Raw genomic sequence first — 25,246 nt, 5'->3', positions numbered from 1 at the left:
CAGATTTTGTGAACAAGTATTTGGACACACTCAAAATGTTGCAAAATTTTGTTCACCAATGAGGCAAATTTTTGTTAAATGGCTATGTCAATAAGTATAATTGCCGAATTTGGAGTGGAGAAAACCCAGAAGCCTTTGTCGAGACGCCCTTACGTCCATTAAAAGTCACTGGTGTGCTTTGCAATGGAGAGTGCTACGAAACCATGATTACTGACTTCTTCGTTCCTCAGTTGAATGGCATTGATGTGACAGAACTGTGGTTATAATAAAATGGCGCAACATGCGGGTGCCACCATCAATTTATTGCGGGAAATTTGAATTTGTACACCTTTAAGAACAACATCCTATATATATATATATTTATAGTTTACATTTAGACCTGAAGATGGAATCTTAGCTGCCGAAACTAGTCGTCAAATAAACTCAAGTGGTAAAGAACAAGTATTTTCTTTAATAATATTCAAAATTAATTGTAAATATGTACAACATTTTTTTTGTAATTTACAAAATAAATTATTTTTAATAAACTCAAGTGGTAAAGAACAAGTATTTTCTTTAATAATATTCAAAATTAATTGTAAATATGTACAACAATTTTTTTGTAATTTACAAAATAAATTATTTTTAATAAACTCAAGTGGTAAAGAACAAGTATTTTCTTTAATAATATTCAAAATTAATTGTAAATATGTACAACAATTTTTTTGTAATTTACAAAATAAATTATTTTCAATAAACTCAAGTGGTAAAGAACAAGTATTTTCTTTAATAATATTCAAAATTAATTGTAAATATGTACAACAATTTTTTTGTAATTTACAAAATAAATTATTTTCAATAAACTCAAGTGGTAAAGAACAAGTATTTTCTTAAATAATATTCAAAATTAATTGTAAATATGTACAACAATTTTTTTGTAATTTACAAAATAAATTATTTTCAATAAACTCAAGTGGTAAAGAACAAGTATTTTCTTTAATAATATTCAAAATGAATTGTAAGTATGTACAACAATTTTTTTGTAATTTACAAAATAAATTATTTTTTGATTTATAATTAGTTTTGCCGCGAAATTATTATATGGTTTTGAAAAGAAAAAAAATTATTGAAAGTTTGAGTTAGTAAAAATGGTTTCAAAAATCGACATGTATTTTAGAAATAAAATCAAATTCCAATATAGATCCTTAAAATTGTGTGCGGCAACGTGTCTAGCGCCTAACCAGGCAGGTCGCATTGTGAATTTGTACGTTTGAGATCTCAGCCTTAATTAAAGCATGTCACTTTCTGAAAATCGCTGTTCCAATCACAAATGTCATAATATTAGCTTTAATTAACTTCGCGAAAGTATTTTTTATATCATACATATTTATGAAGTGTTAAAATCGGTGCTATTCTTATATGAATTATAACGTATATTATTTTGTTAGATATCTCAAATTAAAAGCAACGATTTCAAACGTATTCACTGTATATATAGCTCATACAGTCTGCATTTAACCTGCTGTGCAGAAAAACGTCGTAAGCTCCATATTTAAAATAATAAAAAAACAAACTTGATAGATGTTCGAATGGTGAAATAAGGAAAGAATGCAAGGCCATTGAACCATAAACCAGCCTATGACAGTCGTAAGCCCAGTAAATGCCCAGACCTCCACTGTCTTCTTCGTCCATGTTTAGATGTCAAAAAAAACCTGTATATTGTTGTATGAGTATCGAGCATTATCGATAAAATCTACAAAGGTGTTCTAATTCCTGTTGTGCCTAATATTATCACCTGTCTACGCTTATTTCATGCATACAACGTACACAAATCCCGTATTTGTTCTACACGTTCGTTCGTCGAGAATATATTGACAAGTACACAAGCTTCAAGTTTGAAATTGTTTGTAATTGTACCGTAGTGTTTATATTCCTGTTGGTGTAAATCAGGGCTGGCCAAACGTTTCAACACTATTTGCAACCTGTTTTTTTTTTAAATATAATTAGGCAGTCTACCAATATCTTATATGTTAAGTTAAGACAGCCATTTAAAGTAAAAAAATTATATTAAATTTAAAATAAACGTTGAGAAAATAATGATTTATTATTACAAACTAATTCGCTTTTGTACACGATAAAAAAAGTATTTTATGATTTTTTTAAGATTATTAATAGCTGTATCCTACCACGCGTTGATGTGGCTCAGTCTGGTTAAATGGGAAAGACATTATATATATTTATATATATATATATATATATATTTATATATATATATATATATATATATATATATATATATATATATATATATATACACCCCTGGACAAAAAAATTTACGAGTCCTCAAAAAAACTAAAATTGACACATAATGAATTATTCTTGATATTTAATTAGTTTTTTTTTGTATTGTTTAACATATGTGATGACTACTCGTTACTTCAAGGTTAAAATGAAAGATCTTACTCATGAATTGTACTTAGAAATTGCCATTATATACCAGGTATCAGATTATCCGAACCTTAGAGACCCATAACGGTTCATTTATGGTCGAGTGTTTGTGATGGAGTAATAAAAGACATGTAATTTTTTAATTCATATTTAAGAAGAAGGTTCTAATCGCTTTATTTTAAATTAAGGTATTTTACATTTAAACATATTTATAACATTTAAAAATATTTAATACTAAGTGTTCATTAATTCACTAAGTGAATTCACCTTTATTTTTTATAACATGTAAAATTCTATTATTTAACGAAGCGTAAAGCGAATCTTAAATTTCTGATGTTATTTCTTCTTCCTAAACTTGAATCAAGTTTTTTTAAATTCCTCGATGTTTTTTTATTTTTTTTTCCCAACTTTTTTTTTCATAATCGCCCATAAATTTTCTATCGGGTTCAAATCAGGACTATTCCCGGGCCACGTCAACGATTTTAAGCCAATTTTATCCTTGTATTCAATGATCTGTAAGAAAAACAATAAATTATTTATCAAGTGGTCTACAAAGTGCATTAAAAAATAAATATTTGTACTCACAGTGCGGGCTCTATGGCACGGCGCCAAATCGTCCTGAAAAATCGGGTCCGCGGTATACTGCGTAATGTCCTCGATTGTTGGAATAAGATGGTTTTTTAACACTTTTTTGTACTGGATGGCATTCATCGTACCCTGTATAAAATTTAGAGGTCCCAAACCGTACGCTGTCATGCACCCCCAAATCATGACGTAGGGTGAATGTTTAACGGTTCGAGTGACGCACGACGGATGGTTTCTTTCCCCAAGTTTTCGTCGAACTATCTTTCTGCCGTCTGGACCAAAAAGGTTGAATTTTGATTCATCGGAGAAAATAACATTTTGCCAATCCTCCAAGGTCCAATTCTGGTGCTCCTTCGCCCAATCCAGTCTAGCCTTCTGCATTTTGTTCGTCAGTAATGGTTTCTTTGCGGGACTTCGTGCTTGGAAACCATGCTCCAACAGCCGCCTGGACACTGTTTTTACTGAAAATATTGATTAGCTAGTAGACTGCACCTCTGCGTGTATTTTAAGTGCCGTTAAAAATCGATGGCGCATAACAATTTTTTTTATTAAGCGATCATCTCGGGCAGATGTCGCGCGCCCCCATCCGCTTCCTTTTTTCCGTTCTATGGATCCAGTTTCTTGAATTTTTTTTAATAAAAACCTCACTGCACCTTTTGAATACCCAACTCGACGAGATATTTTACAATTGGATATGTTTTGTTGCGACAATGTGATTATTTTGGATTTTATCGCAATCGACATTTGCTTTGCACTTTCCATGATTGTTGTGTTATGTTCCCCTCAAACGAGGGTAAAACAAAATTGTTGAGACAAAATAAAATGTAAATATTATAGAAAGGTGACACAAAGTGTCTTTAATTTATTGAACAAAAGAAAGAGGTATCGATAAAGGATTTCTTAGAAAAAGAGTTCAGTAAAGTCAAGGCGTGCGGTAGCAAGTAAACTCGTAATTTTTTTTGTCCTGCGGTGTATATATATATAAATATATATATATATATATATATATATATATATATATATATATATATATATATATATATATATATATATATATATATATATATATATATATATATATATATATATATATATATATATATATATATATATATATATATATATATATATATATATATATATATATATATATTTATATGTATATATATATATTTATATATATATATATATATATATATATATATATATATATATATATATATATATATATATATATATATATATATATATATATATATATATATATATATATATATATATATATATATATATATATATATATATATATATATATATATATATATATATATGTATATATATATATGTATGTATGTATATGTATATACATATATATTTATATATAAAAACGCGTCTATTCGAATAAAACGTTATCTCAAAATAATAAAAAACGACATTAAACGCATCTATATACCTTCAAACCCTTATCCGCATTTCAATGGTGCATAGGGCACTGCATCATATAAACGCAGTTTTATCTTGATCGTTAACACGTGAAGGAAAGGTGATCAGCCTTCCGCTTCAGGTACCAGTCCATTAGTCCACAGATCCAGTCAGGTAATATTAATTAATATTAGATTGCAAGTATTTTTATTAAATTGCAAATGTGAAAATTTGTAACTGGAATTGGTACAAATACCTGTTGTGTGTTACTCGTCAATGTAAATGAATTTATGTAACTGTTCTGTTAAATTTACAAATAAAAAAATAATAATAAAGCGATCGACGCTTTGGCCAGCCCTGGTGTAAGTGTATAACATAACAGAGTAATAAACGGCCCGAATGGTCGGGTACTCAGCGACGGCCGTGAGTCGGTCCCGGCGGCCGCAACAACAATGAAGTATTGTAACCAGTAACCATATAGTTACGTAACAATACGCTAACCACATTTTCTAATCGGTCGGACTCCCTTCCCCCCCCCTCTCTCCCTTACCGCCTCACCGCAGATAAGGGTACCGCAAGTTACATTTGGGATTATTGTCTCTAACCACGTTAACTACTAAAAGCGAACTAGTTTTACCCTACGTACTGGAAATAATGGATCAATTTCATGATGTGTTATAATGAAAAATCACAAGACTATCGGTTATATTCTCATTGAAATCTGTAGAGAACTAAGGGAGATATGAAGGTTTAAACTTTAGATGTTTTAATCAAACGAAAAACGGATACCGCTATACGTCATCAAATTTTATGTCATCGGTTGTGTTATGGGTGTATCCCTTTTATGTATCCGCTTTATAGAGCTGCAATAGTAGTAGTGTGGATTCGTTTCTGTGACGTCATTCGTTGCCAACTTATGAAAACAACGTTTTTACGAAGGCGAATTTTGCAAAATAAAATGATGAATGAATATATTGATTTTAAACACAAAACGAGTCTTACACAATCCTTTATAGGTTGAGTATGTTAAATTAGATATTCCTCCCGAGTGAAAATACCCTTTTGGTATTTTGTCTCTTTACCGTTTTAGTGCCGTACATTTTCGACGGAAGAGCGATCGCGCTCTTCGGCACTCAAACGGTTAATATTCTTCTTCTTCATCAAACCCTTATCCGCACGCGATGGTGCATAGGGCACTGCATCATATTGACGCAGTATTATCTTGATCGTTAACACATGAAGGAAAGGTAATCAGCCCTACAGGTACCAGTCCAGGGTAATATTGAATAAATATTATAGTAAAAAAATCACTAGTATTTATTTGACCCCCCCTGGGAATCGAACCCGGGACGGTAGGAGCCAGTACGGTAGCCGAGCGTGCTGAGAATTACACTACGGAGGCTAATTATTATAATACAATACTCAAACTTATTCATTTTAAATAATTATATCGTAGTCGTACAGGACAAAGTGACCAAGTGCATTTCTTACAAAAACGTGATCATTGACTATTTGATGTCTTATTATCTTAATATTGCCCTGAAAAAAATCCCAAAGTATTTTAAACTTGGAAGTATAATATATTGACTTGTTAAAAATGACAAACTGCATTGATGTTTATTTTCTTGCCAAGCAAGTGACTTTAACGGCCTTCCTGAACATTTTACGTTTTGTTAGTTGGTCACTTTCTCCTGTACGACTACGATATAAAATCATTGTTTTTCAACCCCTGCCTTGTGAAGATTTGGAAACACCGAAATGTTGTCAATCATTACATAATTCCCAGCTAATTATGAAGCCGTACTAGAGGTTTTATCACTGTAAGTCGCTAGAGTTTCCCCGCGATAACTATGCCGGATAACGTCAGCAGGGACACGCGCAGGGCATGTAATTCTTCAGACCGCATAGTTGGGAATACAGAAGGCATGCCGAAACCGCAATGTGACCTCCCGCGAACTGATCAGCGTCGCGGTGTGACCTTACGAATTATAGCCAACTACTCGACAGTGCTCTGTAGGCAGGCGTCGAATCCAAACCAACTCATTGCCTCATCGTTAGGTCGAATTATTATGAGTGCATGTTGACATCTCAACATAGATGATTCATCCATGAAGAATATGGGAGTGTGGGTATTTAGAGGGCTTTTGTCTTGTCATAGGCTGGTTGAGTGATCGCTTTACACACGTGTAGCATTCACCATTCTGTCCCTGATTGACAACCACACACACTACTCAATTCTTTTGGAACTCCTACTACATATCGCTCACTCCTTTCAAGAACGACATAAATAAAATAAAAACTTGAGTTTTCAGGAGAACGTTTTTAAAGTTTAAAAATATAATACAATGTATTATATAAATAAATATCAAGCCACTTATTAAACTTTTTACCGTGCAACAGATCTTTTTAGGTAAAACCTTAAGGTTTTTTCTCCACTTGAAAAATATTCAGTTTATTTTTTTAAAAAAATATTAACCAATACCTTTTCTTCAAAATGCAAAAACAACACTTTCTGCCCTGTAGCGGGTAAATATTAAGTTTCAAATATGCCTCTTTTGCTGGGATATAGTACATATTCTGGGCATTTCGAAAACATGCACAACTGAAAATTTACGATTTTTTATTTACGACGTTGTTGAAAGGAGTGAGCGACATGTGAAATTTTGTAAATGGAATGTTACAAATACCTGTTTTTTGTTACTCATTATTGATAATATATTTAAATAAATGTTCTGTTAAATTTCCAAATAAATAATATAATAATAATAAAATTTTAAACATCTACTGTGACACGTATTTCGATGTATTCTAAAATATAAAAAATAACCCCTAGAGTGGAGAAACCTAGATTTGTGAACGAATATTTAAACACACTCGAAATATTGTGAATAATCGAATTGTAAATAATATGGTTAATTGTTCAAACAATCGAGTAAATCTTCTTCTTCTTCCTCACTCTGAGAATTAACGCCCAGCACTTTACATAAATAAGTATTTTAAAATATATATGAGGGCGAACTTAGTGAGGGTAAATTATTGTAATTTTTTATTGTAGGTGTATGATGATTAAAAAAAATAAACTTATGAATTGTAAATATGGAGGTTCTCACCAAAAATTGCATTGCACAAAAAATATTTTAAATGCAAATCTGTTCTGTTTACTGTATTCTATCGAAATCTTAATTAAAGTTGCGACAAAACGTGACCAATCCTGTGTTAAACCAATATGAAATCATTAAAAATCACCAAAACGTAACAATTTTACAAGCTAGAATTCCTGATTACTTAAAATCATTTATAACGGAAATGTAACGTGGTGAGGACCTTTACAAATAAGGTTTATTGTTCAAACAATCGTGTAAATCTTCTTCTTCTTCTTCTCCGCTTGACCCTTGCCGTCGAGACGGCAAGGGTCGGCGGTAGCACGTAGCCCGCGATAAGGCCGCCCCGACCTCCAGCGGCGAGCCGAAGATAACAATAAACTTTTCGTAATCTGTCTCGGCTAGCATTGATACGGCCGCGTTGCGCAACCGTGCGCGCGCTCCCTTCTCTTCGGGCGGAGGCGGCACGTGCGAGCGCGGCCTAAACGATCATTTCGCAAAAAAAAATAATAATTATGATTTTTGAATTTAAGATTTGTGACATTTCCGACATTTCTTGGTGGAACTGCATTTTATAAAATAAAATAACAACTTTGTAATTTTTTCCACATGAAAATTTTATTTGACCAGGCTGATGATGTCGGTAACGATGAAAGCCAATTGCTGGTCAAATAAAATTCATGTGGAAAAAATTACATTGTTGTTATTTTAATTTATTAATGATCGAAGTCAAGTTGACAACAAGGAATACTAGTGTAACCATTCACCGTTCGCTTTTCCTCAATATCCTAACATACACATATCCGACGAGGCCCTGGAAATTATCTTCCAATCCTTATCCGCAACCGATGGTGCATTAGGCACTGCATCATATAAACGCAGTGTTATGTTGATCGCTAACACATGAAGGAAAGGTGATCAGCCCTCCGCTTCAGGTACATATTGAATAAATATTAGAGTGAAAAAATCACATACATTTATTTGACCCCCCCTGGGAATCTAACCCGGGACCTCCGGTACGGTAGCCGAGCGTGCTGACCATTACACTAGGGAGGTGGACAAATAACAACATATAATATCGGTAAAATTTCAGATACAGGCTTGCATAACTCATATTGAACATATTTACAAAAAAAATTCATTCAATTTTTTAATTTTTTTGTTATCTGTTTAAATCAATATGTGTTATTTATATTTGCGTATTGAATCAATTTTTATTTCCGATATCTATTGTATTCTTGCCGGTGCCCTTTTATTATAACCTAAAATAAAATGTATACCCACACTCAGGCCATGCCTTTGTGGGATCTCTTTTTGTATTAATATTATATATTTTTTTGTACTTGTAATTATAATCTATTGTGAAATGCAAAAGAATCTAAAATAAAGACCATGAACCAACCAAGTTGTCACCGTGTACATTTTTACACGTGTCGCCTCGCCGGTCCCGACAGATCGTACGTCCGTCGTAAATTTTACTAATGCCCCGTAATCTAGGGTTGAAGAGCCCTCTCCTTGACGCTGATCCGCGTTTCGTTCCCGCGTATCGACCCATCGGCCGGTGATGTCACTACCGTTGTGGAGCGGGCGGTTCACTGACCACTACCCGGACGCCATCGATCAGAGCTCACGATACCTTTTGGCCAAATTACTATATTTATCATATCTAACGAGGTGAGGAGACCAGGATTCTATATTACCGTAATCTAATTCCCGGTAACGTCGGTAATCTTTTTTTTTAATTCTGTTAGGAATGAGTGGCAACATTAGTTGCCACTCATTCCTTCGGATTCGACTCGGAAATATTAGCGCGATCGAAAGCTTGGATTTGCCTCAGCGGGATAGTTATAAAGTGGATTATCGTTTATTTATTTATAATTTAATAAATTACGAACTTATTCTGAGCTCTTAAAAAGACTTTAAATAAAAATAAGAGGAGAGAATATGTATCGCTAAGCCGGGAGGTTTAATTTTTAATGCATATCTAAGTATTGTTTTGGCATATCGCGCACTCCTTTCAAGAACGTCATCAATCAAAAAATCGATTTTTCAGGAGAACGTTTTTAAAGTTTCAAAATATAATACAACGTATTAAAAATAAACATCAAGCCACTTATTGAACTTTTTACTGTGCAACAAATCTTTACGTTTTACGTAAAACCTGAAGGTTTTTTCTCGATTTGAAAAATATTTAGTAAGTATATTTAAAAAAATAATAAAACAATACATTTTTTTCAAAATGACAAAACAACACTTTCTGCCTGCAGCGGGTAAATATTAAGTTAAAAATATGCCGCTTTTTCTGGAATATAGTACATTTTCAGGGCATTACGAAAACATTCACAACTGAAAATTGACGATTTTTTATTTATGACGTTCTTGAAAGGAGTGAGCGATATGGTTGTTTGATCATCATGAGTTGAATATTTTATCTGTTGAAGCTATATGAGTGTTACATTCCTTGTTATACTCCTACCAGCATAAAGACGCGATGTCGGCGATTTTTTTTTATTTAACAAAAAAAATAACCCACCACGTTTCCAGTTTTTTTTGTTTCATTCACTTTATTTTACAGTACATATGGGTCATTCAAATTTATAATGAACATTTTTAAAAAAATTCACAACATTTTGTTTAGGTATAAAAAGAGGTTATGGGGACATAAATAGAGAGGGGATTAAGGGCGGGACTTTTTGTAATGGAAACATGGATAATAATACGCTCACTCCTTTCAAGAACGTCATAAATCAAAAATTGTCAATTTTCAGTTGTACATGTTTTCGGTATGCCCAGAAAATGTACTATATCCCCGAAAAAGCGGCATATTTTTAACTTAATATTTACCCGCTACAGGGCAGAAAGTGTTGTTTTTGCATTTTGAATAAAAGGTATTGTTTAATTATTTTTTTAAATGTACTAAATATTTTTCTAATGGAGAAAAAATCTTCAGGTTTTACCTTAAAAGATCTGTTGCACAGTAAAAAGTTCAACAAGGGCTCGATATGTATTTTTAAAACATTGTATTATATTTTTAAACTTTAAAAATGATCTCCTGAAAAATCAAGTTTTTTGATTTATGACGTTCTTGAAAGGAGTGAGCGAATAGTGATGTATTTTGGAAGAGCATATTTTTAATTGGTATTTTATCAGAATTAAAATTGACTAACTTACTAACCATCACGCCGCTTCCCCTCAGGGGTGGGGAGAGAGAATAGAACGCCATACCACTCTGTCTTTGGGGGACGTCTAAAAACATGATTTTAATTTTTCATATTATTTTCTGACATCTCATCAAAGATGAAGAAGAATATGGAAGTCTGGGCATTTACGGGGCTGACGACCGTCATAGGCTGGTTTAAGTGATCACTTTACACACGTGCAGCATTCACCAATTCTACCCATTAGTGTCAACCACACTACTCAAATTATTGGAAATTCTATATATATGAACCAATTTTGAAACATTATTCTTGAATCACTAGAGACATTGGTGAGATGAAACTAAGCTTTTTATTAAGCAGAAACTCTTATTAGTACGTGAAGTCCAAATCCTGGACTATAATCACACACATGAGAAACGCCAGAAAATATAAATTTAATTTTTATTATTTAAGCTTATAATTTGACCAGATAATTTACTTACAACATTTTGAGTGTGTCCAAATACTTATTCACAAAATCTGGATTATCTCCAATTACAATTTTTTTCAAAAAAATATATGAAAATAACTCTCAAATATTTGGACACACTAAAAATGTTGTATTTTAATTTTTTATGCAGTTTGTAATTTTATTATTTTCTTTACAACGTGTGAAGTTTGTGAACCAGGATTTGGGTACAGCGGAACAGATTGCTTATGTGGTATTTGTTTTCATTTGCAGGTGCGCGTGCCCTTGAAGGTGACGGTGCGGCCGCGGGACGTGTGCGTGGTGATCACCAAGCGCCACCTCAAGGCCGGCATCCGCAACCACCCTCCCATCATCGACGGGCCGCTGTGCGCGGACGTCAAGATGGAGGACTCCACCTGGGTCATCCAGGACGGCCAAATGCTGGTGCTCAACATCGAGAAGGTCACACCACCCGACTGCCAACTGCCCGTTGCAGATCCAATCTTATTTACTTATTACTTACTTCAGCCATCTTCTTGCGTCCAGTATTCAATGTCGATTCAATTCAATTTATTCAATAATAATTAATATTTACATTACAGACTAAAATTTAAAGCATTAAAACAAAAGTAATGCAAAAACACTCTTGTTAAAGATGTAGAAGAATCCCGCTTAGGAATACACCCTCAGGCACATGGAACAGGTATTGTTCAGCATAGCGATAGCCCTTTCTACAGGCATAATCATCGGCAGGTTGGTCCTGTGTATAGGAATGTAAAACAATTTATGCCGACGCTGTCTTAGCTAACTATCGGGAACATACAGACCAATGCTCCGGATAATTTCAGGATTATCGATCATACCACGCAAAAATCGATAAAAATGCGTAATCAAATACACATTCCATTGAACAAAGGCCTCCCTCTTGGACTTCCACAATTGTCTGTTGGACGCGACTCTCTTCCAGTGCAGGCCTGCCAATTTCCTAATGTCATCGGACCATCTTGTCTGGAGCCTACCCACGCTTCTGCGTCCTCTTTTGGTTTATCAATATGTTCAAATTTGCACAAAAACTGAACTCAATACTACAAGGAGTTATCTCAACTTACACCTGTAGATGAAAAAGATAATGTAAGTCTGGATATTTACACGGCTTACGGCCTATCATAATCTGGATTAAGTAATCACTTAAAATATTAAAATGATTTCTTTTAAAATTACTCGACTGCAATCAGTATTTTGAACGGAGCAGTGAGATTGATTTTTAGAATATCTAAATTCTAATTTTTTTTAATCAAAATTTACACCACTATTACAATATGTGAAAGAATCACACATATCGCTCACTTCTTTCAACAATGTCTATCAAATAACTTGATTTTTCAGGATATCGTTTTTAAAGTTTAAAAATATAATGAAATGTATTAAAAATAAATGTCAAGCCACGTATTGAACTTTTTACTATGCAACGATCTTTTTAGGTAAAACCTGAAGGTCTTTCTCCATTTGAAAAATATTTAGTATGTTTAAAAAAATAATCAAACAATACCTTTTCTTCAAAATGCAAAAACAACACTTTCTGCCCTGTAGTGTAGCAGGTAAATATTAACTTAAAAATATGCCGCTGGGATATAGAACATTTTCTAGGCATTCCGAAAACATGCACAACTGAAAATCGACGATTTTTGATATATGATGTTGTTGAAAGGAGTAAGCGATATATAAATAAAGGTTTTAACTATTATTATCATGCTAAAAATTCAACCGATAGATGGCAGGATTTAAATTTGTATGACAATGTGAAAAGTAACTGTGAAATTGAATGACTCTTTTATAAATTTCTCAATTTTTTTAAAATTCAAATAAAATTGAAAATGGCGCATTTTAATTTTGTTTTTTGATTGCAGGTCAATAAAATGAACTGGTGGTCACATCTGATCACGACGGACCCTGAAATCTCCACTAAGAAAATAAATCCAGGTAATTATAAAATAATTTCACAAGCCGCCCTTTGGTTACGGAAATCTGATGTATCACAGCTATCGGTGAGAAATACCAGATACGTCGGATCTGACATGATCATGTAAATCATGATTTACGAAAGTATCTGATACATTTTGGATAGTATTTTAGGCATGGTTTTGTCCGCCTCCATAGTGTAGTGGTTAACGCGCTAGGCTACCACGCTGGAGGTCCCGGGTTCGATTCCCAAGAGGGTCAAAATAAATATTAGTGATTTTTCAGTCTAATATTTATTTAATATGACCCTGGACTGGAACCTGAAGCGGAAGGCTGATCATCTTTCCTTCGCGTATTTAACGATCAAGATAACACTGCTTCTATACGATGCAGTGCCCTATGCACCATTGGGGTGCGGATAAGGGTTAGAAGAAGTTAGGGATTCCTTCAGGGTTGTGCAAATTTTTTTTTCATTAATATCTATTTTATTTTATATTTCATATAAAGTTCTCAAAAAAATATTTTTTGTAATATGTTTTTAGTAAACGTTTTGATAAAATGCTAGTTTTTCTTATCATAAATTTTATGTGAGTCCCGTGGTAAATGCCACTTTTTCTTCAAATGTAATACGACACATGTTTTGATGCATTCTGCATCATTTTCAAACACTGTTTAACGATATATGTACTAATTTTTAAATCAAACAAGATCAAATTCAAGATTAGTCCACTAAGTTGTATTTTATTAACAAAAACACTTAAAAAATTATTAAATATTAAATTATATAAATATTCGTGTGAAAATGCCATAACTAGGAAAAACAATTCACAATATTAATTTTTTATGTGTTTTTGTTAATAAAATACAACTTAGTAGACTCAAAAAAATCTGTGTTTGATTTAAAAATTAAAATATAAATTAAAATGGAGTTCTACAAATTAAACGCCAAATCAATAAATAGATATATGTACACGATGTACATCAAAACACGTGCTACAACAGATTTTAAGAAATAACAGCTCCAGCTGGCCAATCTGAATTTAAATCGTGCAATGGTCAAGAATGGGAATAATCGGCGGGTATGTATGAGGAGATGCGTGAGTTAGGAACAGGCAAAGTTTGTTTGCAAAGACAGATTGGTGTGCTGTTAATTTTCATAAAATTAACTTTTGATAATTTACCCATTCCTTTATTTTGCTTTTGTTCCATATTTTATTTTGACCTCTAACATCCGTCGGCAACAAATTAAAAATGTTCGGATCGATATATTGCAGTATTCGACTCCCATATTTACTGTTTATTCTTGGGACTATCAAAACTTCGTTTTCTGTAAATCGTGTATCATGGTTGTGTACTAAAAGATTTCGATATTTTTGTCTAGTTTGTTGTTCAACGATGATACTCATCCACAATATTCCACGTACCGGCAGTAATTTCAAATGTTTATATATCAAGATTGGATTGTCCCTTTGATTATATATATGACTGGGCACAATTTTTTTGATTATGAAATATTGAAGATTATGAACCATTTTTTAATTTGTTTTCTTCGAATGTCCCCAAGACTTAATTCCATATCTTAATATGGATTCTACTAAAGAACAGTAAATAATCTTTAAGGTCTGTTTAGGCAGGATAAAGTACAACTTATAAAAAGTACTCCCTAGGTTAGTTAGTTAGTTAATATTGAATTGTACTTGGTTACAGAACCTTCGAAGCTCTCAGACTTGGATGGAGAGACGCGCGGCCTCGTGGAGAAGATGATGTACGACCAGCGACAGAAGGAGATGGGACTCCCCACGAGTGACGAACAGAAGAAACAGGATATGATGAAGAAGTGAGTACTGAAATACAGGTCACAATAGACCTAATATGGTCGCAGCGGGTCAAGTATAGTCCCTGCGACTATATTTGACCTCATAATAAAAAATGAAATGCGGCGAAGGAGATTAAAAAAAAACCTCATTATTTTTTGACATCTCAACATAGATGAAGAAGAATATGGAAGTCTGGGCATTTACAAGGCATACGACCATCATAGGCTAGTTTTGATTCACTTTACACACGTGTAGCATTCACCAATTCTACCCATGATTGACAACCACACTATTCAAATTCTTCTAGAATTATTGAATAAACTCGAAACACAGTTCTTGAATTCAATAGACTTCACTAGAGACATCCATGGTGGGATGAGGCAGGCTTTTTATTAAGCAGAAACTCTTTCATTTGTATGTGCGGTCCGAATCCTGGATTATATTCACATACTTGAGAAACGCTAGAATATATCATTTTTTTGTTTTTTTCTTTAAGCTTATAATTTGACCAGTTATTTATTTACAATAATTTTAGTGTGTCCAAATACTTGTTCACAAATCTGGATTATCTCTAATTATTTATGTAATTTTATATATGATTGATTAATCAAAATTGTATTATTTGTTACAGATTCATAGAACAACATCCGGAGATGGATTTCTCCAAATGCAAATTCAACTGAGGGCATTCATCTCATTTTCAAATAAGTTTCTCGGCATTCCTATAATAATAGCATATTAAATATATTTTATACTGTCCTAATGTAAGTTTGAACCATTTCTCATTCCTCGCGTGAGATTACAAAGCAATAATGATTGCCATTGTGTACATAATGTAAGTTTCTACAATTTAATATGCGTTACTATAGGAACTTTCAATGATTGAAACCACATTGAATTCGGTATTTGTATGCTCTCTCATCTTATCACCGCATTGGGAGCAATCGTTTGGAATCATATCTATGTTAAGATTGTGAAATTGACTTGTTCTATGTCAATTATAAGACAAGTAAACGCAATGAAACGATCAAAGGTGTTTTATTCCATTTTCAACCTTGTTCCTGCTGTCAACCGATTCAATAAACCTATCAAAAACAATTAGCAAATAGTGGTTTAAAAAAACAGTATAAAATAAAACTAGTCATCACTGAAGATGACCTTGTCATCTCCAGTGATGGACATGTACATGTCCATCCCTGAAGATGACAAGGTGTCGAAACCGGTTGAAGAAAAGTACCAACAATAAAAGTGATTAAAAACAAATTACTAGTTTTATTTTATATATATTTTTTTATAAATGTACACAAAGTATCTGCAAAAAACATACGAAAATATTCATCTTCTTTAAACCCTTATCCGCACCCCAATAGTGCATAGGGTACTCTGCATCATATAAACGCAGTGTTTCTACTCGTCAACACATGAAGGAAAGGTGATCAGCCATCCGCTTCAGGTACCAGTTCGGGATAGTATTGAATAAATATTAAAGTCAAATAATAATAATAATAATAATAAATTTGGATAACTTATATAGCGCCATTTTCGTAAAAAAATACCTCAAGGGCGCTTCACTGTGAATGAATTGGGGAAAATATTAGGGTGGAAATGATTTAGCAAACAAATGTGTTTTTAGTCTTTTTCTAAAGATCATCTCACTCTCACTATTTCTAACCATTGGTGGAAGAGCATTCCACGCCGTCGGTCCTGCAACAGCAAAGGCACGCTCGCCAAATTTAGTGCGTTGGTTGCGAGCTGGTAAGATCACTTTGCCCATTGCAGATGTTGTAGCCGATCGAAGCGTGAGACGTCTATCAACCAAATTCATCTGGAATACACAGCTCCTTAAGATACTCTGGAGCCATATTGTGTATTGATTTATACATGAAAATTACTTATATTTATTTGACCCCCCCTGGGAATCGAATCTGGGATCTCCAGCACGGAAACCAAACACACTAACCATAGCACCACAAAATATATATATGTATATATAATATATATGTATATTTATATACAAAAGGATATTTTGTTCTTTTGTATACATATAAATATACAAAAGAAAAAAATTGTCCTTTTGTATATTTATATACAAAAGGATATTTTGTTCAGGAGAAACCGAGGCCTATTTATTGCTGTAAAAGTGTAGGATTAATATTTTGATGAAATAAAATTGGACATATTTAACAACCAACAATATTTAATTTAAAAATGAATAATATAAAAATATGAAATCAATTACACAATAATTTAAAACAATTAAAAGTGTATCTTATATACGAATAATGGGAAAATTAATAAATGCTAAAAAAACTATAAATTACTTGGAAATTGATCAATACTCTGTTAATATATCTTTGAACAAAACTCAAGATGACAGTGGATTTGGAACTGTGATGTAGTAGTAAATTATGACAGCTAGAAGCAGAACTAGAACGGAGACTCCGATTCCTATGGGAAACATTTGTTGCTTGGCGTCTTGCGGCGCCGTCAGCATCTCTTCGCTGCTCGGCTCTTTGTCAAGTGCGTCAAACTCCGAGGTATCTGGTGATCATACAAGTAAATATATATATATATATATATATATATATATATATATATATATATATATATATATATATATATATATATATATATATATATATATATATATATATATATATACAGTGAAACCTCTATCTATCGTTTCTAAAGGGACCTATTAAAATAAACCATGAATGCGGGATTAAGAAGTCAATACACAAGAAGATACAATCTAGTAAAGATACCGTCCTCCCAATCTGCAGAAGATTTTTAGATGCAAATAAATGTATTTATTTAACAGAACCAAAAAAATATTAAAGTTTCTTGCATTCTAAATAATCATTGATGGACATTATTTGTTTTTGGACTGTTTTATTTCCATAAATCAATAGTATATTTAAGGCTTTGCAAATATTATTTCGGCATCAGTTATTGAATGTGCTTAGTAGAAAGCTTTTAATTTTTAAAAGAGTGTGCATGCTTCTGAAAATAAACGTACAGGCAGCGGCCTCTACTGTATCCGTCAACCTTAAGTCACACAAGATTTTTATAGTTTCTATCCCACACAAATGGAATATTGTTGTCGATTGTAACAAAATTGAAAGAATGCATTAGCTACACAAATTAAGATGCTAGTGGAACAAAGATGGCTGCGCTTGAACATCTTTAAGAATAATGACAATTATTCAAACCCTCATCTGCACTCGATGGTGCATAGGGGCAATGAAGGAAAGGTGATCAGCCCTCTTTTTCAGGTACCAGTTCAGGGTACATTGAAAGCTGTCCCACCGCATTCCCAGATCTGATACAAAAACATCTAGGCTTCGTAACAGACCAAGAGGTTGCAAGAGCAAAGTGATTTTTTTTTTTGTTGAACTAAGTTGCGAAATTTATCGAAGATGTTTAACAAAATTGTATGCCGATTTTACAGTGAATTTACATTTAACAGCTTTTAATATTCTGGCCAATCTAAATAATACAAGCTCTAGAAGTACGTCAGTTGGCTTGGCCATGTACTCCGCCTGCCTCCCGAGAGCCGCCATCAAGCTTGCCTCTTTTACAAGGCGTCAGGTTCGCGCCGCCCAGGACGACCACTGCTGACAATTCGTCGGCAGTTCTCGTCAGAACTTCGGGACGCGGATCTGACTTGGGAGGATGCAAGGGAGCTGGCAGCCGATAGTTTGTGGAGTCCATATAATCCACTTAGGGAGCGTATATGGTTTAATAAGAAGTACCCCAGTGTAGCCCAGTCCAGGGTAATATTGAATAAATATTAGAGTGAAAAATCACTTTTATTTACAGTCAAACTCGGATATAGTGAGATCTCGGATATTAGAAATAAGGATAAAATAAAACTGCCATTTTTGAAAAAAACAGAGTTGCAAAATTGTAAAATGTATAAGGGTTCGAAAATGTATAAGATGTCTTAATGTATGAAGAATGAAAAGAGTTTGAAAGAATTTAAAAATGAAAGTTTTGTTATTCACATTTACGTTCATTCACATTTTAGTTCATGTGATATTCTCCATATATTTATTCACCCTTAGGCATTTAACCTGCGATATGTCGAGTCATGGATTAAATTTAGACGGTGGTACCTGCGGGAGTCTCCACATTGCTGAGGACGTCCTCCTCCCCGACGTCCAGGTTGAGCATCTCGCGCACGGAGACCAGCGCCTCCACGGGGGACTCCCCGGGGAACAGGTAGTCGCACAGCAGCACCGCGCCCTCGCCCGCCCGCGGCACCCGGACGTACACCCTCCGGGGGGGCTCGTTGAAGCACACCTTCTCTGCAAGTTGGAATTCTAACTTAACCCTTTGTAACACCCTCCTTACCAGCTCGCAACCAGCCTTTGCTGTTGTTGCGGGGCCGATGGCGTGGAATGCTTTTCCACCAATAGTTAGAAACAGTGAAATGATCTTTAGAAAAAAACTAAAACACATTTGTTTGCCAAATTATTTCCACCATCTTCTTTTCCCCAATTCATTGACAGTGAAGCGCCCTTGAGGAAGTATTTTACAAAAATGGCGCCACCGCATCATTCATCGTTGACTTTGTGAATTACATACCACTTTTATAAACGCTTATTACACAAAGTGAACAATGAATGATAAGAAGTGTTATATTCTTCATCTTCTTCAAATCCTTATCTGCACCCCAATGGTGCATAGGGCACTGCATCATATAAACGCAGCGTTATCTTGATCATTAACACATGAAGGAAAGGTGATCAGCCCAACGCTTCAGGTACCAGTCCAGGGTAGTATTGAATGAATATTAGAGTGAAAAAATCACTTATATTTATTCGAACCACCCCTGGGAATCGAACCCGGCACCTCCAGCACGGTAACCATATTTAAACACACTCAAGATGATTTTGAATGATCATTCTTACCTTCCGGAAGTAGGCTGTCATCTATCAAGGCGTCGCAGTGCATAGTAAACCTGGCGGCTAGCGATCGAATGATGTCTTGCTTGACAGCCGCTACGGCTTGTTCCACCGTCGCTTTGGAATTCAGGAAGATTCTGGAGGCCACCACTCCGCTAAAGTGAGTCGTGCCCTCACACTCCATGTATTCTACGGAATCCGGCATCTCCGATTCCTGGATACATAGACAAATGTTTCAGTTAAAAGGTAATACTTAGATAAAAAATAGCTTTATCATTTTAGAAATTACGACTGAACAATGCTTTAAAAATATAAAATAAACATATGCTTTTTTTATATATTTTTTTGTCTTCTTTCTCTCTTTCAAAATTTTATTTTTGTATTTAAGCTTATAATTTGACCAGATAATTTATTTTCATCATTTTAAAATTATAAGCTTAAATAATAAAAATGAAAATGGTATTTTCTGGCGTTTCTCATGTGTGTGATTATAATCCAGGATTCGGATCTTACATACTAATATGTATAAGAGTTTCTGCTTAGTAAAAAGCTTCTTTACATCTCACCAATAGATGTCTCTAGTGAAGTTCTAGTGATTCAAGAACAAGGTTTCTAAATTGGTTCATATATATGGAACTTCCAAGAATTTGAGTAGTGTGGTTGTCAATAATGGGTAGAATTGGGGAATGTTACACGTGGGTCAATATTGATTATGATGAGTGATATTAAATTTTTAATTTTCTCAATGAATTCCGGGAACTTTTCAATCAAGATGGTAAAACCATATGATGTATCCCATAGTATGTGTTATTTTAAAAGGTATATATTTTTTAAAAAATACTCACACAAGGTACAAGAATGGAAACTTGGATAGCTTGCGAGTCGTCATTGTCAGTTTTTGGTTCAGTTTTGTTTTTATATCTTTTAAATTGGGATTCCAGTGTGTTACTTGATTCTCTAAGTTTTCCATCCAACATGATAATAGAGGACTCTATTGACTGATGAGCAGCTTCCAGGATTTCCTTTAAAATAAAAACAATTCAATCAAAACTGTGAAATCACAGCATATATATATAAAGAGGGATAATTTTGCATAGATGTTTGGGTTAGTATGACATAGAGTCAGAGGCGTGCATTTTGTAAATGTAGGCAGAAAAGCGGTGCCTACCATATAGAAACACGACTAGTGCCTACCATGCCTTATCCTTACCCAATCCTACTGCCTACCTTGATTAAAAACTCTGCACGCCACTGCATACTACATACATCCATATTTTAAAACATTCCGATAAACAAAAGAAGAACAAACACTGCCCATTTCGATTGATGCTTAAGGATGGGAAGGATATTTTTACTTTCTGCACCGGCCTCATTTCAAAGGCAGAAAAGAAGGATTTCATGTTTTTATACGAATATTATGTATCAATAAATTTGTAAGGGTCTTAACTACTGTCCGTTCATATTTATTTTACCTCTGATTTATTATACTAACTAACTAACTAACCATCACGCCGCTTCTCCGCAGGGGTAGGCAGAGAGAATCGAACGCCACACCACTCTGTCTTTGCAAACATTCTTTGCCTCTTCTACATTCATGCATCTCCTCATACATACCCGACGATTATTACGACTCCTGACCCAGCCGCTTTCAAGTATTTGACATACCTGATTGTGCCAAGTTTTCCTTGGTCGTCCTCTGCTTCTTTTTCCAACTACATTCGCTCCATAAATTTGTTTAACCGTTCTTTCTTCACTCATACGCTCCACATGTCCAAACCATCTCAACACACCTTTCTTAATTTTATCGATAATGCTTATCTCAGCCTTACATTCTTTCCTTATTTCATCATTCGAACATCTATCAAACATCGTTTTGCCACACATTCGTCTGAGGGATCGCATTTCGACTGCATTCAGTCTGCTTTCATCCTTCTGTTGCCAACTCCATGCTTCGCTTCCATACATAAGGGTTGAAACCAGAACTCCATTGTGTACTGCCAGTTTAGCTTCCGCTGATAGATTTTTATTTGATAAAACTGGTTTTAGTGCACCATTCACTCTGTTCCCAGCATTCACTATTTATTTTATTTTATTTCATATTTATTTTATTTTATTTTATTTATGTTCATATTTATTTTACCTCTGATTTTTATTTAGTTAGCCAACAACTAAAGGTAAAGTAACTGTAGATTCACTGTACATGTACATAATTATCAAATCCCGTTGCCAGCGGCCTGCGGGCGTCAGTCCAAAATGTTATTTTAAAAAAGGAATAAACCGCAAAGCCTCTACTTTTAGAGGCTTGTCTGCAGGTAGGATAATAAGGACAGAGAAGGTAAATGTGAAAAATACATCACAAACCACCAGACCAATAAAAAATTTATCTTTCTTGAATTAATTTGCAATAGGCGGGAATCGAACACGTGACGCCAGTTTTACAGTCGATCGTCTACCCAGTTACGCCACGGCGCCTGTGATGATAATTTTTAAATATAAACTAAAAGTAATTAAGTATAGGCTGATTAAGCGATCACTTTACACACATGCCATATTCACCATTCTACCCATGATTGACAACCACACTACTCACATTGTCAAAGTAAGTGTTGTCCTAAGTGTGTTAATATTTAATAAATGAATTAAAAGTTCATAAAAAACAAAAAAAAGTAGAGTTCTACAAATTAAATGCCAAATCTATAAATAATTATTCTTCATTCTTCATTGTGCCCTATACAATGGTGCATAGGGCACTGCATTATATAAACACAGTATTATCTTGTTCGTTAACACATGAAAGAAAGGCGATCAGCCCTCCGCGTCGGGGTAATATTGAATAAATATTAGAGTAAAAAAAAATCACTTATATTTATTTGACCATTGCCCTGGGAATGGAACCCGGGACCTCCAGAATGGTAGCCGACCGTGCTGACCATTACACTACGGAGGCAGACAACAAATAAACACACTTATAACTACTTATAGAACAGACCGACATACCTGAAACTGTTCTTTGACGGAAATTCCAATATTATTTTTAACAACCACCGGATACACCTCGTCAAATTCGTAATAGCATTCCAGCTGCAGCCAGCTCTGCTTGATCTTGAATGTCACCTCGAGCGGTTTGAAGAAGCCTGCCGAGCCGACCTCGATACTCCGGCAAGAGACTCTATTGCTGTGGGACATGTGGATTACCAGCCGCTCCGTGAAGTCTCCGGGCGACCCGTGCATATACTTGTTGGAGGAGACAGTCTTGCCGATCGCGGACAGAATGCTTTTTAACTTCGACACATTCTGAGCTTCGGCGAAAATTTCATCTGGACTAACGACGAAAATACCTGCAACAAAAATTTCACAGCATTTTGTGGAGGTCCTCACCAAAAAGTTTATTCTAACTCTTATCCGCACCCAATGGTGCATAGGGCACTGCATCGTATTGACGCAATGTTATCTTGATCGTTAATTATATTAGGGCAAGGTGATATATGAATATTGAAATCTTCTAGTAGTGGAAAAGGAGGCACATTCAACCAGGCTAGGTATCTACCTAAATTAAGAATTCTAAAATGGGAAAAAAAATATATATTTTTAAAAAATATATATTTTTAAAAAGTATATTTAAAATAAAAAATCTATGCTGAGATATCAAAGGGTAAAAATTCTTCAAACCCTCATCCGCACCCGATGGTGCATAGGGCACTGCATCATATAAGCGCAGTGTTATCTTGATCGTTAACACACGAAGGAAAGGTGATCAGCCCTCCGCTTCAGGTACCAGTCCAGGGTTATTACCCTGGACTGGTACCTGAAGCTGGTATTGAATAAATATTACAGTGAAAAAACACTTATATTTATTTGACACCCCCCTGGGAATCGAACCCGGGACCTCCAGAACGGTAGCCGAGCGTGCTGACCATTACACTACGGAGGCGGACAGTGTAAAAATTACAATGGTTTAATAACCCAGTTACCATAAAAATATTTTAAATAACATCGTAATGAGATATTTTTTTTATAATGCCAAAAAATAGGCCATGTCATTTTTTCACCTTCTAGCATAGACCAGTAGCAGTACGATGTTGCGTGCGTTTCATGATTCAAGATTTGCCGCCGTTTCATGACGTTTAGATAGTTTCATACAAACCTAAAACAAACATTCCACCCGGGAGCATTCTAGTGACGTGTTTAGCGTGATCCGCCACCCAGCTCTCCGACACGATCTTCAGGTTCAGTTCCGAGTCTTCGCTCTTCTCTTCCGCCTCGTCATCTCCCGACACGGCCTCGAATTTCTCCTCCGGCGTTTTGGCAAGATGAACAATGTTGACATCACCTTGCGTTGATACCTGGAAAGGCGTTAGGTGAAATTGCAGTTACAGATTAAAGCCTCGGACGCATCGCAATCGCCGCAAATACGAATTGCCCGAAAGAATGTAACGAAAACAAACATATGGATAAAATATTCATCACCTGTCCTAATATCAATCCTATGACACATCGCTGTTGTTTTGCAAGATTTTCTAGATATAATAAGGCATTTTCTGGAGCGAGCGCACGACCCATTGTTTTTTTTTCGGTGAAATATAAAATCTCTATTAAATAGTATAATTTTATAAAACTTTAAGACTAAATCAAACCGCACCAGTCACCCATTCACTCATCAAAACAAGCTTTTGACACATGGCTTTCATAGATAATCTGAAATTCCGTCAGTCGGTATCATAGACTACAAGCTGATCTATTGGTCGCTTGAATTACCTAGGTAGGTACTTACCTCGTTTCCTTCATTTTCTTCTTCTTAGTGTAGTCACGTTATAATCAGACGATGGTGGCTCTTGTAATACGGAACCACAGTTATCCTCCCAAATTTTAGCGGGATGTCTCGGAAAGTGGAATCAAAGGGCTTAAGACGCATGACTGATTTCTCAAGTCTATATAAATACATTTTATAAAACCAACATAAGCGGTCAGGTTAAGAGTCGTAACAATCGGCGGGTATGTATGAGGAGATGCATGAACGTGGAAGAGGCGAAGAATATTTGCAAAGACAGAGTGGTGTGGCGTTCTATTCTCTCTGCCTACCCCTGCGGAGAGGCGGCGTGATGAGTTAGTTTTTGTATAAAACCAAGCCTTTGATCAAAATATGTTTTGCTGCTTTGCAATATTATTATTTTTCAAATATAAAATAATGAAAAAAAAATACACATAATGTAGAAATAACCTTAAAAATATTTGACGCCACACTGGTATTTGTACTTTAATCACTTGTACATAAATACCTACAAGCAATAAAAATTTCTGCATTTATATCCTCTAATTACAGTTGTCCGCCTCCGTAGTATAATGGTCAGCACGCTCGGCTTCTGTACTGGTGGTCCCGGGTTCGATTTCCAAGGGGGATCAAATAAATAAAGTAATT

The 25,246-nt window shown here is 34.5% G+C and overlaps 2 protein-coding genes across 2 annotated transcripts in view; one reads left to right on the top strand and one right to left on the bottom strand.

Moving 5' to 3' along the window:
- The window catches only part of nudC (nuclear distribution C, dynein complex regulator), a 120,439-nt gene extending 104,003 nt beyond the window's left edge, over window positions 1–16,436 (top strand). The window contains exons 5-8 of the mRNA XM_088270731.1: window positions 11,418–11,606; window positions 13,052–13,124; window positions 14,811–14,940; window positions 15,552–16,436. Of these exons, the coding sequence (XP_088126857.1) occupies window positions 11,418–11,606; window positions 13,052–13,124; window positions 14,811–14,940; window positions 15,552–15,603 (444 nt within the window). The 3' untranslated portion in view covers window positions 15,604–16,436. The remainder of the gene's footprint in view (window positions 1–11,417; window positions 11,607–13,051; window positions 13,125–14,810; window positions 14,941–15,551) is intronic.
- A 663-nt stretch (window positions 16,437–17,099) lies between these two features.
- LOC148312941 (protein odr-4 homolog) lies at window positions 17,100–24,509 on the bottom strand. Its single transcript, XM_088270722.1, has 7 exons — window positions 24,298–24,509; window positions 23,975–24,173; window positions 22,828–23,168; window positions 20,676–20,852; window positions 19,837–20,044; window positions 19,039–19,230; window positions 17,100–17,461 (listed from the first exon to the last, which is right to left on the bottom strand). The coding sequence occupies exons 1-7, from the start codon at window positions 24,388–24,390 to the stop codon at window positions 17,286–17,288; spliced, it is 1,386 nt and encodes a 461-aa protein (XP_088126848.1). The 5' UTR covers window positions 24,391–24,509; the 3' UTR covers window positions 17,100–17,285.
- Between the last annotated feature and the right edge of the window lie 737 nt (window positions 24,510–25,246).

Source organism: Brachycentrus maculatus, unplaced genomic scaffold, assembly GCF_059751285.1.
Source record: "Brachycentrus maculatus isolate JH-2025_06_01 unplaced genomic scaffold, ASM5975128v1 h1tg000028l, whole genome shotgun sequence".
Classification (NCBI taxonomy): domain Eukaryota; kingdom Metazoa; phylum Arthropoda; class Insecta; order Trichoptera; family Brachycentridae; genus Brachycentrus; species Brachycentrus maculatus.
Note: the sequence above shows the minus strand (reverse complement) of the source record. Positions and strands in the feature narration are given on the sequence as shown.

What these genes read in the sequence shown, in the direction of transcription:
- LOC148312941 (XM_088270722.1), bottom strand. Translation starts at nt 24,390, where the DNA reads ATGGGTCGTGCGCTCGCTCCAGAAAATGCCTTATTATATCTAGAAAAT. An exon ending in GGGTGGAATGTTTGTTTTAG is followed by an intron (nt 23,169 to 23,974) that starts GTTTGTATGAAA and finishes TTTTTGTTGCAG; the next exon opens with GTATTTTCGTCGTTAGTCCA. An exon ending in CCGTCAAAGAACAGTTTCAG is followed by an intron (nt 20,853 to 22,827) that starts GTATGTCGGTCT and finishes TTTATTTTAAAG; the next exon opens with GAAATCCTGGAAGCTGCTCA.